The sequence below is a fragment of the Sus scrofa genome, chromosome 8 (genome assembly GCF_000003025.6).
Source record: "Sus scrofa isolate TJ Tabasco breed Duroc chromosome 8, Sscrofa11.1, whole genome shotgun sequence".
NCBI lineage: Eukaryota > Metazoa > Chordata > Mammalia > Artiodactyla > Suidae > Sus > Sus scrofa.
The window spans coordinates 130185846-130206120 of record NC_010450.4 but is presented as its reverse complement, the minus strand read 5'-3'; the positions used below and the strand labels follow the sequence as shown (position 1 = coordinate 130206120).

General features: G+C 38.6%; 1 protein-coding gene across 1 annotated transcript in view; it reads right to left on the bottom strand.

The window, feature by feature from the left end:
• The window catches only part of FAM13A (family with sequence similarity 13 member A), a 306151-nt gene that overhangs the window by 121611 nt on the left and 164265 nt on the right, over nucleotides 1–20275 (bottom strand). Inside the window, 1 exon segment of the mRNA XM_021100748.1 lies at nucleotides 13642–13805. Coding sequence (XP_020956407.1) covers nucleotides 13642–13805 — 164 coding nt within the window.

The following is a 20275-nucleotide window of genomic DNA, read 5'->3' as shown; positions in this document are numbered from 1 at the left end:
CAGCACATTTATATTTGGTAATTTTTCCAAGCATGTTGTACACGAAACGGTTATGAATCTTGTAGCCAAGAATCCTCACTCATTTCAGCTTCACTAGTTGGTTAAAAATCCTGAAACCTTTTTTTGAAGGAGCAGAGAGTGAACCACCACAGGGAACACACACAAATTCAGGAAGTCATCAGGTTTCCTTTATGAAGTGCAAACACAGGATAATGGTGGCTGCTTTCTGCTGCTGGCTGCACTTCAGAAATGAAGATCATATTGAATTGCTCGAGCGAAGAGACTGGACGTCGTGAAGGACAATGGGTGCAGTGAATATTGTTGAGGACTGATTCACTATCAATATCATGGGAAGCCTGAATCTTGGGAAGATGTCCTATTGTAACATGAGACTGAAAAACAAAGTGTCATTCGGCAATTATCACAAGGCACACTTTCTGGCGCAAGGGTAGGGAGCTGCACAGAGATGTGATGAACCTCATAAAACAATGAACCTCTGCTACATAAATAAGCAGCACATGACAAATAGGAAGGTGATAGATGTCAGGGCCAGAGCCCTCAGGGTGAGATGCCCAGAGATGAAGTGGGGATGATTAGAGGGCACAGCTGTTTGGAGTTGTGTGGCATTTCCAAGAGTGGGCAGTACAGGCTTACCTGGGGTGAGCATTTTCCAGGGACCTCAAGAAAGAAAATTGAGACATACGATTCTCCTATTTTAGAATCAGACCTCAACCTCAGAAAGGTTTAAGTCAGCTGAGACGGAGTAAGTAGAATTTACTTGCAAATGAAGCACATGTAATAATATCACAAGAATAATGACTCTGGCAACAGCAGCCAAGTATGTGCCTGCTAGGTACTGTTGCAGATGCCAAAAACCACATAAGACAGAGTTCTCTACTCGAGGAGGTCACCATCAGGTTGAATCAAGGAGTGTAAAGACATGAAAAGGAAGGAAATAACTAGAAAATAATCCAAATATTTGTTAACTTCATCCTGGCAACTACGTGATCTTGGATAATTCGCCTAACTCAATAAATACCTGTGAAGTGAATAATCTTTTCAGAAGCATGGTCTCTTCAACTGAGATTACTTTTCAGATGTGAAATTCTTTTTATAGGGTTACCTGACAAAACTGTGATATAGACAAAAATGGTACATGTAGGGTTATTATAATTTTTTTTGAGCCCTGACACTCAGGAGGTTCCCTAGCTTGGCTATTATAAATAATACTGCAAACATGGGACTGCAGATTATCTCTTTGGGAGATGATTTCATACAAATATCCAGAAGCGGGACTGCTAGATCACTTGGGAATTCTCTTTTTATTTTTTGAGGAAGCACCACACTCTTTTTCTTAATGGCCATAGCAACTTACATTCCCACCTACAATAAACAAGAGTTCTCTTTCCTCTACACCCTCACCAATGCTTGTTATCTCTTGTCTTTTTGATGACAGTTATCCTAACAGATGTGGTTTTACCTTGCATTTCCCTGATGATTGGTGATACTGAATACCTTTTCATAGATCTGCTGACCATTCATAGGCCTTCTTTGAAAAAAGGTGCATTCAAGTCCTTTGTCCAGTTTAATATGGTTATTTATTAATTTTGCTGTTGAGTTGTATGAGTTCCTTATACATTTTGGATCGCAACCCCTCCTCAGGTATACAGATACACTTTTTCCCAAAATGAAAGTTTGCCTTTTCATTTTGTTGATGGTTTCCTTGGCCATGTAGAAGCGTTTTAATTTGATGTAGTCTCACTCGTTGATTGTTTTTGTTGCCTATGCTTTTAGAGTTGTATCAAAAAAAAATCATTGCCAAGACTGAGGTCAAGGAGCTTTCCCCCCAAGTTTTCTTCAGGCAGTTTTATAGTTTCAGGTTTTACATTTAGGTCTTTAATCCATTTTAAGCTAATTGTCTTTTTTTTTTTTTTTTTTTTTGCTATTTCTTCGGCCGCTCCCGCGGCATATGGAGATTCCCAGTCTAGGGGTCGAATCGGAGCTGTAGCCATTGGCCTACGCCAGAGCCACAGCAACGCGGGATCCGAGCCGCGTCTGCAACCCACACCACAGCTCACGGCAACGCCGGATCGTTAACCCACTGAGCAAGGGCAGGGACCGAACCCGCAACCTCATGGTTCCCAGTTGGATTCGTTAACCACTGCGCCATGACGGGAACTCCTCTTTTTTTTTTTTTTTTTCCTTTTTCATCTGTAGTGGTGACATATGGAAGTTCCTGGGCCAGGGGTAGAATCCAACTTATGCCACAGCTTTGGCAACATCAGACCTTAACCCACAGCACTATAGCAGGAACTCCTCAAGCTAATTTTTTAGTGTAATACAGGGAATCCAATTTCATTCTTTTTATGTGGATATCTAATTTTCCCAGCACCATTTATTGAGGAAACATTGTAACACAGTTTGATAGCAGAAATGCAATGCCTCCAGCTTTGTTTTTCTTTCTCAGGATTGCTTTGAATAATTTGGGCTTTTGTGTTTCCATACAAATTTTAAAATACTGTGTTCGGGTTCTGTGAAAAATGTCCTTGGTAATTTGATAGGGATTGCACCGAATTTGTAGATTGCCTTGGGTAGTATAGCCATTTTGACAATATTGATTTTGCCAATACAAGAGCATGGTATATCTTTCCTTCTGTTTGTTCATCTTTGATTTCTTTTATCGGCATCTTATAGTTTTCAGAGTATAGGTCTTCTGTCTCTTTAGGTATGTTTATTCCTAGGTATTTTTTTTTTTTTCTTTTTGATTCAATGGTAAATGGGATGGTTTCCCTAATTTCTCTGTTAGTATATAGAAGTATAGTCAATTTCTGTGTATTAATTTTGTATTCTGCAACTTTACCAAATTCAATGATAAGCTCTAACAGTGTTCTGGTAGTGTCTTTAGGTTTTTCTAGGTATAGTATCATGTCATCTGCAAACAGTGATTGTTTTACTTCTTTTTCAACTTAGATTCCTTTTAGTTCTTTTTCTTCTCTGATTGCCATAGCTAGGACTTCCAAAACTATGTTGGATGGTAGTGGTGAGAGTGGACATCCTTATGTTCCTGATCTTAGTAGAAATGCTTTCAGTTCTTCAACATTGAGAATGATGTTAGCTGTGGATTTGTCATATATGGTTTTTATTATGTTGAGGTAGGTTCCCTCTATGCCCACTTTCTGGAGAGTTTTTAATCAGATACAGGTATCGAAGTTTGTCAAATGCTTTTTTTTTTGCATCTATTGAGATGATCATATGGTTTTTATTCTTCAGTGTTGTTGATGTGGTGTATCACAAGAACTGATTTGTGGATATTGAAGAATTCTTGCATTCCTAGGATAAATGCCACTTGATCATAGTGTATGATTCTTATAATACATATTTGGATTTGGTTTGCTAATATTTTATTGAGGATTTTTACATCTACTTTCAACAGTGGTATTGGCCTGTAATTTTCTCTCTCTCTCTCTCTCTCTCTTTTTTTTTTTTTAGTGTGGTATATATAAAAGAATGGAATCAGAATACTAACACCATACACAAAATTAAACTCAAAATGGATTAAAGACCTAAATATAAACCCAGATACCATAATACTCCTAGAGGAAAACACAGGTTTTGAATGCTCTTTGGCATAAATAATAGCAACATCTTATTGGATCCACCTCCTAGAAAAAAGGTCAAATAAAAATAAAAATAAACCAATGGGACCTAATTAAACTCAAAAGCTTCTGAACAGCAAAGAAAACCATTAAAAAAATGAAAATACAACCCAAAGAATGGGAGAAAATCTTTGCAAATGATGCAACAGACAAGGGTCTAAGTTCCAAACAGTACAAACGACTCATACAACTCAATAACAAAAACAGCAACAAAACACGAAGAACCCAATCAAAAAATGGGCAGAAGACCTAAACAGACATTTCTCCAAAGAAGACATGCAGTTAGCTAGTAGGCACATGAAAAGATGCTCAACATCACTAATTATTAGAGACATGCAAATCAAAATTACAGTGAGGTACCTCCTCAAACCGGTTAGAATGGCCATCATTAACGAGTCAACAAGTAACAAATGCTGGAGAGGGTGTGAAGAAAAGGGAACCCTCCTTCACTGTTGGCAGGAATGTAAATTAGTGCAAACACTTTGGAAGACAGTATGAAGATACCTCAGAAAACTAAATATAAAACTACCATATTATCCAGCAATCCCACTCCTGGGCACATATCTGGACAAAACATTCATTCGAAAAGATACATGCACCCCTATGTTCACTGCAGCACTATTCACAACAGCCAAGACATGGAAACAACCTAAATGTTCATTGACAGATGAATAGATTAAGATGTGGTATATACACGCAAGAGAATACTACTTAGCTATAAAAAAGGACAAACAATGCCATTTGCAACAACATGCACACAACTTGAGATTTTCATTCTAAGTGAAGTAAATCAGAAAGATAAAGACACACAACTTATACAACCCAACAGCAAAAACGCCAATCAATGGAAAAATGGGCAAAAGACCTGAATAGACATTTCTTCAAAGAAGATACACAGATGGCCAGCAAACACATGAAAAAATGCTCAACATCGTTGATTATAAGAGAAATGCAAATCAAAACTACCATGAGATACCACCTCACACCAGTCAGAATGGCCATCATTAATAAGTCCACAAATAACAAGTGCTGGAGGGGCTGTGGAGAAAAGGGAACCCTCCTGCACTGTTGGTGGGAATGTAAACTGGTACGGCCACTATGGAGAACAGTTTGGAGATACCTTAGAAATCTATACATAGAACTTCCATATGACCCCGCAATCCCACTCTTTGGGCATATATCGGGATAAAACTCTATTTAAAAGAGACACGTGCACCCGCATGTTCATTGCAGCACTATTCACAATAGCCAGGACATGGAAACAACCCAAATGTCCATCAACAGATGATTGGATTTGGAAGATGTGGTTTATATTCACAATGGAATACTACTCAGCCATAAAAAAGAATGACATAATGCCATTTGCAGCAACATGGATGGAACTAGAGAATTTCATACTGAGTGAAATGAGCCAGAAAGACAAAGACAAATACCATATGATATCACTTATAACTGGAATCCAATATCCAGCACAAATGAACATCTCCTCAGAAAAGAAAATCATGGACTTGGAGAAAAGACTTGTGGCTGCCTGATGGGAGGGGGAGGGAATGGGAGGGATCGGGAGCTTGGGCTTACCAGACACAACTTAGAATAGATTTACAAGGAGATCCTGCTGAATAGCATTGAGAACTTTGTCTAGGTACTCATGTTGCAACAGAACAAAGGGTGGGGGAAAAAATGTAATTGTAATGTATACATGTAAGGATAACTTGATCCCCTTGCTGTACAGTGGGAAAATAAAAAAAAAGAAAGATAAAGACAAATATCATATGATATCCCTTATATATGGAATCTAGAATCTAAAATATGGCACAAATGATTCTATCTACAAACAGAAATAGATCATGGTCACGGAGAGCAGACTTGTGGTTTCCGGGGCGGGGGCTGGGATGGATGGGGAGTTTGGGGTTAGTAGATGCAAACAGTTACATTTGGAATGGATAAGCAATGGGGTCCTACTGTACAGCACAGGGAACTATGCTCCATCTCTTGAGTTGGAACATGATGGAAGACAGTAGGGAGAAAAAAGAATGGACATACATATATGACGGGGTCACTCTGCTGTACAACAGAAATTGAAGAAACATTGTAAATCAACTATACTTTAATAAAAAAGTGATAAGTCTGGTAGAATATGTAATCAAACTCATGATAACATTTATTTCCTGGAGAAGGGGGGGGCAATTAGAATTGTAGAGCAAGAGAGTCAATGGGAACTATAGTCTTAGCAGCGGTATTTTGTATTTTTTCTAAGAAGGATGCATTTCTCATGTAATTCAAAAGTATTGAAAAATGGAATAAAGAGACAAGACTTTTAGAATGTGACGATTCTTTCAGTCCAAACATGCTATCCCACGGAAAGATTTGTTTTTACTACATATTGACAAGTGATTTATTGTAGTTTTCCTCATTTACCCATCAAATAAAGAACACCTCTATAACATGAGCAAATACATTTCAATTCTATATTCTTCATATTACTTTAGGTAAAAGACTGGCATAATGGTAGCCATTATTCCTAATAGAGAAAATGAAAGCATTTTAATCACTCTTGACTGCTCTCTTCGTCTAAGAGCCAAGTACAAAACTTTTATTAATTGTCAACATGTCTACAGGACACTCACCTACAGGAAAGGCAACCATGAATGTCTATTCACACAGAATTAGATTGGATAACCTTCCTGCTTATGAACAATGGACCTATCTTGTGTGTGTGTGTGTCTCAATCTCAAGATGTTGGAGCTTCTCTTTTCTGTTTCTACTTCTCCCTGAAATACTTCAATAAACTTTTGATTATAGCACAATAAACCACAACCTGAAATCATTCCAAGGATGAAACACAAAGAGTTTTGCTTTCTCTTCCTTTCCCTCCTTATGAGTCACCTTTCACGAGGACCTGACCTTTATTCCTGCCACCATGTTGTCCTAGTCAATGAAAAGTACAAAGGAACAAATTCTCCTAAAACGTCACAAGCACAACTCTCTGCAGAGAGCATCTACTTATAACAATAGTTATATTTCAGCAATTCACAATCAAGTGACTTTCTTGTGAAAGAATATCCACTTCTCCTTACCCCAAATCTTTTCTGTATTTGTATTTTTAAATTTTAATGATTTTAATTTTTTCCATTATAGTTGGTTTATAGTGTCCTGTCAATTTTCTACTGTACAGCAAAGTGACCCAGTCACACATAACTTATATACATTCTTTTTCTCACATTATCCTCCATCATGCTCCATCACAAGAGACTAGATATAGTTCCCAGTGCTATATGGCAGGATCTCATTATTTATCCATTCCAAATGCAATCGTTTGTATCTATTGACCCAAGATTCCCAGTCCATCCTGCTCCCTCCCACTCCCCCTTCTTGGCAACCACAAGTCCATGAGTTTCTTTTCTGTGGAAAGGTTCATTTGTGCCATATATTCGATTCCAGATATAAGTGATATCATATGGTATTTGTCTTTGTCTTTCTGACATATGTCATTGAGTATGAGAGTCTCTAGTTCATCCATGTTGCTGCAAATGGCATTATTTTGTTCTTTTTTATGTCTGAATAGCATTCCATTGTGTATATACACCACATTTCTTAATCCATTCATCTGTTGATGGACATTTAGGTTGTTTCCATGCCTTGGCTGTTATGAACAGTTCTGTAATGAACATATAGGTGCATGTATCTTTTTCAAGGAAAGTTTTGTCTGGATATATGCCAAAGAGCAGGATTGCTGGGTCATATGGTAGTTCTATATTTAGTTTTCTGAGGTACCATCATACTATTTTCCATAGTAGTTGTACCAATTTACATTCCCACTGTACTTGTATTTTTAAAAACAGTGTTATTGAGGTACATTTTACATATTATAAAACCTAACACTTTAAGTGTACAGTGCAATGATTTTTCATAACTTTACCATGTGGTATAAACTACCACCATCGATCAGTTTCAGAACATTTTTATTTCCCCAAATAAGGTCCCTCAAGGCACATACAGTTAATATCCTGCAGATGCACAATCCCCTTCGGGCTCCTCACCCCCAGACAGTCACAACTCTTACTTTCTGGTTCTAGAAATTTGCCTTTTCTGGACATTTCATATAAATGGAATCATACACTAAAGGTTTCTTGAGTCTTCCCTCAGACTTTACAGAACCAAACTGGCAGTTTGCCTGTAGCCTTTAAGAAAATCACACATTTAAGGAAAATTTATAACCTTTCAAATAAAACATTACAATAAATATTGTTTAATATGTAAAAGACTAAAAACACTAATCCTATTCTTTAAGTTATAAAATTAAATTCTGAAAGTCAACATAGAACATCATAGAACAAAAACATGAAAAAAAGAGACATGAAAAAAATGATCATTTATCTATTGCACACATTGAAATAGATCATTATCTAGATGGTGAAACAGACACCTGTACCTATATCACTGTAGCTTCAAATCATTTTAACACTTTAAACTTTACATACAGTACGTACATATCTTTTCCTTTTTTTCCCCCAGCCACACCTGCAGCACATGGAAGTTTACAGCCCAGAGATTGAATCTGAGCTGGAGCTGCAACCCACACCATAGCTGCAGCAACACTGGATCCTTAACCCACGGTACCTGGGGCCAGGGATGGAACCGGTACTTCCACAGAGACAAGCTGGATCATTAACCACTGCACCACAGGGGGAACGCCTCCTTTTATTCTTTGAGGATGGATGTGTAACTTTCCCTTCCAGGAAAAACTTTAAATGGCCTATTTATTAACAAACTAGTTAATATCTACAATTTAGTTTCTGTGTAACGGATAAGCAAAGATCTTCCTCAATATTTTTAAAAGGAGCAAGATAAGATTACTACATGTAGGAAGAAGGACTGACATACTCCGGTCTTGCTGGACAGGGGCGCACCTGCCCAACATCATTCTCATTTCTGGGTGTGCCTCTGACCCACCAAACTTGTGCACCGTACTTACACTGGGGAGAAAGACAGGCATTTACTCCTTTAAAGCAGACATTTCAGGTTCAAAGTCACACCTTCCTGTTTACTGTGAATTTTGGTAATACAAATATTTTGATTAAAAAGGAATTCTTAACAATATTTTAGGAATTGTCGCTGCCAGTTTTAGATGATTAGCTAAATGCTTTCATTGGATAAAGTGAACCTGTCACAAAGCACTTCTTTCCTTGTCTGGGAATCCAGTATACAACAGTTCCACTGAGCTCTAAAAAAAATCAATGCATAGCTTTTTTTTTAACTAAAGCATAGTTGATTTACAAGGTTGTGCCAATTTCTGCTGTACAGAAAAGTGACATATATATATACACACACACACACACATATACACATATATATATTATTTTTCTCATATGATATATTCTTAAGCTCTCCTCATGAAGCCAATCTAATCATAAGAGAAAGATTCTATGAAAATGGATGCAACCAGAGACTCTCATACTGAGTGAAATTAAGTCAGAAAGAGAAAGACAAATACCATATGATATCACTCATGTCTGGTATCTACTATACAGCACAAATGAACCTTTCCACAGAAAAGAAAATCATGGACTTGGAGAATAGACTTGTGGCTGCCTGGGGGAAAGGGGAGGGAGTGGGAGGGATGGGGAGCTTGGGGTTAACGGATGCAAACTACTGCTCTTGGAATGGATTTACAATGAGATCCTGCTGTGTAGCACTGAGAACTATGTCTAGATACTTACAACGCAGCACCGCAATGGGAGAAAAAATTAAGTATACATGTATGTGTAACTGGGTCCCCATGCTGTACAGTGGGAAAAAAAAAGTGTGTTGGGGGAAATAACAATAAAAAATAAATTAAAAAAAGAAAAAAAGACTGTTTATAATGATTACATCCTCAATGCCAATTTTAGACAGCTATAGAAATAAAGGAAAATATTACTCATCTAAATAAATAATGTTTCAAGAGAGAAGTCATCCAATAAGCAATAAATGAGAGCGTACATCTCTCTGAACGATCAAAACACCACATTTTAAAATGTGTTACTCCTTTAGGCTTTCCTTTTTACTGCCGCTATCTGAAGAGGAGATAAATAACGAACACTTGCTGGTAAAAATTCATATTTCTACTACATATCAAGACGCAACAGGACCAAGTATAAGATTGGCAACTAAGAAGAAAATAAAAAGTCAGTCAACCTGGGAAAAAACACTGAACACGGTCTAAACTCTAAAAATTTCAAGTTATCAAGAACACATCGTTAGCCAAAAACCACTTCTCAAAGCCTTGGAAATCAAACCAACTATTGAAAAATCATAGGCCACTTCATCATTCTGGACATTTCAGTCCCAAAGGTTCTTTCTTGGCTTTATCTTTGCTGTCAACTGATATGGCAACTGTTATGTATAAATGTGTTGTAATAATTTTCAGAAGTACAAACGGAATGACTTCTTTTGTTCTGTAAAGTAAATCAAACTTACCAGACCATAGGTCAAACAAAAATAGATTTTGCTGAATTATGTTTTTTCTTTTAATAAGAGCAACTAAAAATAAATAAATAAATAAATCAATACTATGAAAAAGTCGGATGAATGCTTCTTGACAATTCCTTGGAAAAGAGGTGGGAAGCCAGAGCAAATAACATATGAGAGCCCAAGGCATAACAATGTACTTAACACACAGGCTTAACTTTGTGGTCACAACCTCAGTGACCAATAAACGGTGAAGGAGAAAAATGGAAAATTCCCTGAGAGAAGACGGAGAGGAAGTTGCGTGTGTGTGTGTACGAAACACACCCACACTTTATCTTCTATTTAAAATTTATGAACTAACCATAAATTTTTACTTGGTCTAAAAAGTAACTGCAAATGAAAATGGCTTTATGAGTTCATTTATGAAATAAAAATGGGCCTCATAATCTATTCTGTCACTTTAAAGACTCATAGAGGAGTTAAAATTTATTTTTAGTTAAATTTATTTATTGTAATTATCTCCACTTGTCTCTCTCTCTCTCTTTTTTTTTTTTGGGGGGGGGGTCTTTTTAGGGCCATACCTGCGGCATACGGAGGTTCCCAGGCTAGGGGTTTCTGGATTCCCTTCTGGGGAGGGTCCTTGCTCTTTATCTCCTAGCTTGGAACATCGGCTGCTTTCTCTCCATGGACGTTACATGCACATGACCTGCCTACATTTCATTCAATAAAATATCATAATACCCCACATGATGCAAAACACACAAGCAGAAAGAACCCTGAGCCCTTGTGGACCAAGTCCGCTCACTCCACTGAGCAACAACAGCTACTACTCCCTCCCTTCTCTTCCACGCACACACCTGCCTGCACCTGCTGGTCCTCAGTGGTGGGAGGCTCTTGTTTGCACAGGGTCACCCTCATGGCCTCCTGGCTGGTCTCCCTGCACCTTTTTCTGCTCCTGTGAATCCTTCCTTCTGCACAGCTGCTGTGGATCTTTTATAAAGTGCAAATTTGCTTATATCATCTGTTTTCTGGCTCATAGTTCTGTAATCACCCTCCAGCATTTTAAAGAGAAAATCCAAACTCCTGAACACGCGATTCTGTTGGTCACAACCAGACCTATGCATCTTCGTCCCTTCCCCCACCTCTGGCCCCTCCTCCTTCCTCCGCTTGGAACTGCAGATGTCCTGACTTCTCGCTGCACTTGCCCTTGTCCCGCAGGTTGTCCTCACCACGCTGCACGTCCGTGCACACGTGGCTGGTTTTTCCAAGTGCACCCTTATCTTGATAGCCCTGCCCGGTATCCTAACCAGCCTTGGTTCAAAAGTCACTCTCTTTCTGAAACCTCAGACCCTTCTCTCCCCACGTGGTCGGTGCCCTTCCTCTGTCCTCACACAGTAACCTGCTGGCTGTTTTTGAGGGGTCTTAAGAGGAGCACTTGAGGGAAACTTGGGGGGGGTGATAAATCAGAAGTTTGAGATGAATACATAAACACTACTACATATAAAATAGATAACTAACAAGGACCTGCTGTACAGCACAGGGAATGCTACTTATTCTCTGTAATAATCTACGTGAGAAAAGAATCTGAAAAATAACGGATATGTGTATGCATATAACTGAATCACTTTGATGAACACCTGAAACTAATACAAAGTCAACTGTACTCCAATACAACTTAAAAAAAAAAAAAAAAAAAGAAGAAGATTATTTGAATCTTATGCGTGACTTTACCACCAGCCCCTTTCACCGTCCGTGCCGGGTATGTAACAGGCACTTAGTTAATGTACATGTAAAGATAATTAGTGAAGTTTTATTCACTTATCCTCTGTCTCCCCAAGGGTAGGACTCAGGTTTCATTCTCTAAATCGCCAGCACCTGGGCAAGTAAACGCCACATTACTAGAGCTCAGTAAAAGGAGAACTGCTGAGGGAACTCACACTGTCCCAGCCACCAAGCTCTTCCAATCCAGCCTGCAGGCTGATGGAAGGTTGGTTTTCCAATACACCAACTTACCATGGTTCCCATCACATTCCCCTGCCCCGCTGGAACTTTCCCTGGCTTCCCGTTACCTGGAGGAAGAAGCCAAGCTTCCCTCCTTCAGCTCTTCTGCACAGAAATGCTCTTACGTTGACCTTCAAAGTCTCTCTTCTCCCTGTCTTCTTGCCTCAATTCAGGCTGCCCCTGCCTGTGCAAACTAAAATGGTCTTTGGATCAGTCTATTATATCAACCTGTTTTCATTTCTTTTTGTTTGTTTGTCTGTCTGTCTTGTTTTTTGGTCTTTTCTAGGGCTGCACCTGCAGCATATGGAGGTTCCCAGGCTAGGGGTCTAATAGGAGCTGTAGCCACTAGCTCATGTCACAGCCACAGCAACGCAGGATCTGAGCCGTGTCTGCGACCTACACCACAGCTCATGGCAACGCCGGATCCTTAACGCACTGAGCGAGGCCAGGGATCAAACCTGCAACCTCATGGTTCCTAGTCGGGTTCGTTAACCACTGCGCCACGACGGGAACTCCTGTTTTCGTTTCTCAATACCCCCATTTACTAGAGTTGAGTCAAAGTGACCTTCTTCACAGGCTTTTTTCTACGTGCCTTGCTATTGCCTCCCGCTCCAGAACGTAAGGTGCATACACACCAGGGCCTGGCTGGTTTTGTTCACTGCTGCATCCTTTGTCCTAAAGCACTTCCTAGAACCAGAGTTTGAGTGCTAACCCTACATTTAGTGAAGACAAGACTGAATGCAAAAGAACTTCAGGCTGGCATTCACGGTCCTTGATGGCCTGGCCTCCTTCCACCTTCCCAGCCTTTTTTCTCATTAATTCTTTGCATGACCTTGTTTGCTACATCCCCAATCTCTTCCATAGAACAACCCAGAGTGGTAAGCTCTTTAGCCATGTTATTATGTCTTAAAAATCTCTCCATTCTTTAGAGCTCTCTTACACTTGCAATGACTTTTAAACAATATAGAAATAGGTTTTAAGTTATAATAAAAGATGAAAAACTTTTAAAAGGGAAAATTCTTTATGTTAGGAGTAAATAAGATTCAGACCCCCTTTTATGCATTTTAAGATTGTTTGCTTTTTTCTTCAAGTACGTTAAAGAAGTTTGCTCTCAGGTATAATGTGCAATGTAATGGTTACAAGGCGACATTCAAAATCTGTTCGTGAGACTTGGTTCTGGTAACAACTGTGAGGTCCACGTTAATTGCAGATGCTATTGGCCACCGAACATACTAGGAGGAAGCATCCAAAAAAAATAACACTTCCAACTTTTAATGTGAGTTGAGCATAGTCCAACTGACTAAGTAATCTGTCTTGATCCAGGAAATAAAATTGAACAAACCAGGGATGCTCCTGTGATAAGAACTATCAGTCAGAAAATCTTCAGATGTTAGAACGAAGTTTAAAGAGATTCACTGCTCTGTATCCTGATGACCTCAGTGGTGGATACGTGCAAACATGCCGACATATGCAGACCTATACACCAGCACAGACAATGCAGTACTTAGCGTGTAAACACAGGAAACATGCCAACCTGGATAGCAACGTGGCCACATTAGCATCCTCTGATGAATTCATGTTATCCCAGCAGGGTTTTCTCTGACTCAGGCGCAGGCTGACCTGAGGAAGGCTCTCAGACAGTTCTGGATGTGGTACTCTGTGGACCCGAAGAGATCCCTCGCTCCTGGATTTGGGGATCTAAAAAGTAAAACAAATGAGGAATTAAAAAAAAAAAAACCATCTTTTCAATCACATTATTGAAGATAATTTGTTCTAATTCATTACTAATCTAATTATGACTCACACTCCAGAAAAACATCAACAGAGGTATAGAATTTAAAATGCATATATAACAATTCTTACGTAGCAATAGGCGCAATCTCAATATGTCTAAGGGGAACTTTCAAACCATATACGGTCCACATGCCTCGCCTGGATTCTCACACCTATCTTTCCCAGGTCTTCTCCTTAGAATAATTATTTTATGTAATAAGAGCGGATGAGAGTATCAGATTGCAACTTAGAATGAAGGAAAGAGGCACGAGAAAAAAAAAAAAAAAAAGGCGGAGAACCAGTGAAATAAAGAATGCCAATATTAGGAGTTCCCACTGTGGTTCAGTGGGTTAAGTATTCACGAGGATGCAGTTTTGATCCCTGGCTTCACTCAGTGGGTTAACGATCCATGCTGCTGTGAGCTTCAGTGTAGGGCGCAGATGAGGCTCAGATCTGGTATTGCTGTGGCTGTGGTGTAGGCCAGCAGCTTCAGCTCGGATATGACCCTTAGCCAGGGAACTTCCGTATGCCAGAGGTGTGACCCTAAAAAGAAAAACAAAAAGGAATGCCAGTGTTAGAAAGGTGTCCAGAAATATTTACTGCCAACAAGCAAATTACACACAGGTTTGTGTTTCTATTGTAATCCTCTTTTGTAAAGAAAAGTATGGTATAATGAATTTGTAATCAAGGAAATAAATGGAAAAACACCACCTTTTTATTTTCCTTTTAGCTCTGGAATCATGGGCAACACAAGTGCTAAATGAATACTAGGTACACAGATTTCTCATGTTTCAGGTCCCTCCGACCCCAGAAACACCCTCATGCTTCTTATTTTAGGTCAGAAGGAATGGGAATACAAGCCATATTCTTTTCCTAAAAATGTGTAAAAATCGTGTCCAAACTGCAGGAACATGTCGAACCCTTGGATTAATTGTATTTATTATATTGGAAGCTTTTTCTCATTGCAAGGACTTTTCTCTTGCTTGTCCTTTCACCTAGAATGTCATCTCTTGATCACCAGCCAATCACCAACCAAACCAAATTCTAACTTCCTTTGAGGCTGAGATAAGAATCCACTGCCCACAGAGCTTCATCAACTACCCTCAGGTCTAAATAACCTTTCCCAACTCTGAATTCCTGTAACTCACCACCACATAATCTCCACTTGATTACATGCCATCTGATTCTGTAATCTTACTTGTTTCAAGTTTCTAGGTCATGTGGCCTCAACCAGATCGCCCATCCCTTCTACCCCTTCCTTCTCTTCTTCTTCTTTATCTTATTATTTCAACATTTTTACCAAAAAGACCAGGAGAGTTTTGAACCCATTAATACTTGTTGTCAGACAAACACTTTTCAACTACAAGATATTCCCAAGACATTGATCAAGAGGCTGGAACAATGGACAATTGTAAAAAAAAAAAAAAAAAAAAAAAAAGTAATTCAGGGACAATTATGAACATAAACAGTTAATAAATGCGTACCACTATGAGGATTACATGAAAACAATCTAGCAAAGAGTTACATTTAACATAAACACTAAATAAAAGCTTTTATTAACGTTTGTGTTATGTAAAATATGCCCAAATCTGATGATTACCAAGTAATTGCTCAATTGCATTTCTATGTGGAACATGCATTAGCTCATGAAAGACAAAGGGCAATTTAAAAAAAATTACAAGCTAACTATAGTTCATAGCTATATTTGCCAAGAATACTTCTAAAATAAATACTCAAACAGCAAGAAAACATGCTAAGTATAAAATGCAGTGTTATATAGTTCATAAAGGGGCTCCTTTTGCATGTGATTTTTTCATAACACACACGAAAAATCAATTTAAAAACACTTAAATAGCAGTAAGATTTCCAACTAGTTAAATAAAAAAAAAAAACTCACATTCATACTTAATTTTCTTTCAACATTAAAACAAATACAAGAGCAGTTGTTTGGCAATAATTCTTAGTGTTAAAGATACGGCATTCCAGATTCAGTGATAATTTTGGATCGAAGTTTGATTCAACAATGTATGTAAAAAATATTCTAAGGTAAAAAAAGGTAACGTTCAACTTATCCCATCTGGCCAGTTTACAGTAAAATAGATTCCACAATGCCACGATAAGCTTCATATGCCAGCAACTACATCGGCTACATTTATCTAAATATATTTCCTGTTTTAATTTCTGCAGAAATAACAGACATGATTGTCATTAACCATTAACTTTGAAACGTCAATTCATTATTGCCACCAAAGGAGTGCAAGGAATTGAGCCTGTGCACAGAACATGGAAATACCACCTGAAGTTCATAAGAGAACAAAATTGATAGAAAACAAGTAGCTCAGGAACTCTGAGTTGCTAGACCTGTGTAACATAAAAACACTTGTATAAGGACTGCACATTTTTAAAGGTCATTAATGATGTCTTCTGGAAGATGCAGTTCTCGCTCTTTAGCTAGAACTGCGCTTTTGAGGAACACAGTGCTTAAGCCTTGGCCTCGTGACGCTGGTAGAGGACTAGTTTTATTTTGCTGCTTCTGGGTGTTGGTTTCAGATTGTACACAGTTCAGTGGTGGACTCCGGAATGTCGTTCAAGGCCCCTTTCATCACAGAACACTCTAGGGAGTAAGACCAAGGCCAAGGCCAACACTCTGGGGAGAAAAAGACCAAGGCCAAGGATACAAAGGGACCGGTTACTGCCCTGTGGCCTTAGAACAGTGGTTTTCACCTGGACCTGATTTTGTCTGAGACACTGTTGGTTGTCAACACCGGGCGAGGCTATGGGATCATGGAATCTAGGGAGCAGAGGCCGGGGATGTGACTAAAAACTCTCCCACGTGTGGGACAGCCTGCCGTGAGAAAGAGCTAGCTGGTCCAAACGGTCAGCAGAGCTGAGGTGGAGAAATCCTGCTTTATTTAGAGGGAATGGTAAGAAATCTGTACGGAGTCAGCTCCTCTCTACACACTTTTCTTGTGGTTCTAGCAAAGTTCTCCCGTCTTGCCATTGGCGTGTTACGATTTGAGGCCAAGATCAGCTCTGAGATTAGCGGGCCAAGGAGGAGGCCACGCGGGCCTGCCTAGTTTACGCAAGAGTTGCTAGTGACTCCATGAGGTTCTGCCAAGCTCTGTGGGGCGAGGACGAACTGTAATACAAAGAACAAGCCTTTCTGTAACAAACAGGGTGAGTGTCTTGGGGGGACCCCCCCCAGAGCCTCCTTGCAACCTGTGGCTGTGGTAGGAAAATGGCCAAGGGTTGGGATCCTGACGGGTAGACAGCTTCCTCGTTCCCCTGGAGATGCCCCTGGGGTCACACCACATGTTGCTCCTTTATGTGGGGGATCTTCATGATAACTTCTGTACTTGAAGGTGAAAATGGTAAAAGACCCCCAACCATTCACAAAAAACATTTTTTTTTTTTTGCTGAGAATTCTGCCATCGGCTGTTCAAGATAAGCATCCAGGCACATGCTGTGTGATTTATGTGTACATCTCAAATACTAATAAATCTAGGCATCGTACAGCACATTCAATGCATGTATTTGCAGGTATGGAAGAGTTTAAGAAAGTCGTTTGAGACTCTGTGATAATCTACGTGGGAAAAAATCTGCAAGAGAATTAATATGTGTACACGTATAACTGAATCACTTTGTTGTACAGCAGAAATTATCACAACTTTGTCCATCAACTATACTTCAGTAAAACTTAAAAAAAAAAAAAGAAGTACTTTGACATAACTTGCAATGCCAGGGGAGTAGAAACCAAGGAATAACCTTTGAAAATGTAAAATTAAAAAACAGTCTCTTAGATGCTGCTTACTGTTACAAGCAAACATTTAGTGAGCATTTACTCTGTGCTGGGAAGGGTTTCAAGAGATTTACCTTGGATAAATGAACCCTTTTGAATCTCACAACAATCTGAAGAAGCAGAGACTATTAATATTATTACCATTTCACAGCTGAGGCAACGGAGGCATAGTCTGAGTTATCTGTTCAGTGAGGACAGAGGCAGAGCCAAAGGTAAAACCCAGAGAGGCCTCTGCACCTGTGCTTACCCCTACTCTCTGCATTTGGTCCCAGGTTAAAGGTTAGACTTGCAAGAAGAAAGGGCACTTTTGGATAAAAGTCATGTTATGTCTCATAATGCAACCCATTCTTTTTTGGGGGGCATTAATAGTTAAAATTTTCTTTATCTCTCTGGCACTCATGGGACTATGCTAGCAATATAATCTTAGGTGAAAAAAATCAGACATGAAGCAACCATATGGAAAAAATGTTCACCATGCTTTTATTTATAAAAGGCCCCCAAAGTAACCAGTCTCAGTAGCCAAATTACCATAACTGGCAACTATGGCTCACCTCTATGATGAAAGAATATTCAGCCATTAAAATACCTATAAAGTTTTTATAAGACTGTGAAATAATTTTATGATGTATATAAAGTTATGTGAGCTCGATTAACAAATAAAAATGTATAAAGATACTAACATATATCTTTAGTACCATCTGGAACATCAACATACTTAAAACATACATGAAACAAATTTACGGTTACCAAAGGGGAAGTGGGGGAAGAGTGAGAAATTAGGAGTTTAGGAAGAACATATACACACTACTCTATATAAAACAGATAACCAACAAGGATCTACTGTATAGCACGGGGAACTATATCGAGTATTTGGTAATAACCTATAAGGGGAAAGAATCTGAAGAAGAATGTATTTATAAAAAACAGAATCACCTTGCTGTACACCTGAAACTACCACAACATTGTAAATCAACTATATTTCAATTAAAAAAAAATACTCGAATGCATTTTAAAGGCCAAGAAACCAAATTCTGCCAGTCAATGCAACAAAGATTTTAAGATGGTCTCACATCTTCAAGAATTCCGCACCAGAAAAACCCATGTTGGCGATATCAGCCTCTGATTTACCCTGATACACTGATGTGACTCAGAATAAAAGAGATAAAAAATAACATGTGCTTTAATATTCATCCATATACATCTGTCACTGCGTGGACACAACAGTGCCCTCTGGCCCATGGGCGAGTGTGGGGTAGGACTTGTCTGCCCTGCAGGACTGAAACAAAGGACTCAAAGGGCGAATCCTGAGCAGGAAGGACTCAGTATGTCTCCAAAATTCGTAGCTCCCTTTCCTTTGTGTAGGTGAAGTGTTTCCTGATTATTATATATTTCCTCATGGTGTGTGTCTGATCCAACTGCCAGAAAATGTTTAATAACAATAATTTAGTATACTATTATGAAATAGCATTATTAACACATAATTTTTAAAAGTGTAAGTGCAGGAAACGTTTACGTTTTGGTCTTATGAGTCACCCTAAGCATGGGTCATTGCTGTGCTTGCGTTTTGAAATGGCAACACTGAAAAAGTCTGTTCTTTTCATCATCAAGTACTTTGGGAGGAGATTAGAACAGGACGGAAAATTATATTTAAGGCTCAATGATGAAGGAAAATTGTGACAGCAGGATGAAAGCAGAAAAGTTAATTTTTAACATTTAGACTTTCTAAATAAAGTCCATTAGACCGTCTCAATATCCTTGACCTTTTCTGTCCGCCACTTGTCATCTGCATCAAAGAGGACAAAGCTTTTTGCTCTTCCTTCATGCTCATTAAATTTGTTATTTTCATAAGAAGAAATGATGAAATAACTAAATACCAGATAAGGAATGTTTAGCTTTGATATTTTTTTTAAAGGTAGGTAGGTATTTCTAGCTTAAAAATTTTTTTAAAAATCCTCTAAATCAGAAAAAATTTAAATTAGATAAACTAGAAAGAAGCCTTTGCTTTTGCTCATAAATGTTTATTAAATTTTGCTTTTCAGAACTGAGGTTTGTTTACTAAACAGGAGCAATAAATTCTGAGCATCACACTTCCAGGCCCCAAACTATATTACAAAGCTATAGTAGACAAAACAGCACAGTATTGGCATAAAACAGACACATAGATCAATGGAACAGGATAGAGAGCTCAGAAATGGACCCATGTATATCTGGTCAATTCACTTACGGCAAAGGAGATAAGAATATACAATGGGAAAAAACAATATTTTTAATACACGCTGCTGGGAAAACTGGATAGCCACACAGAAAGGAAGTCAACTGGATTACTATCTTATACCACACACAAAAATAAATTCAAAACAGATCAAAGACGTGAAAGTAAGACATGAAACCAAAAAACTCCCAGGAGAGAACATAGGAGGTAAGCACCTTAACAATGGCCTTGAAAGTGGTTTCTGGATTTTATGTCAAAAGTAAAAATAGACAAGCAGGACTATATCAAACTAAAACGCTTCTGCATAGCACAGAAAATCAATGAAATGAAAAAGTAACGTACTGGATAGGAAAAAAAATATTTGCAACGTGTGTATCTAACAAG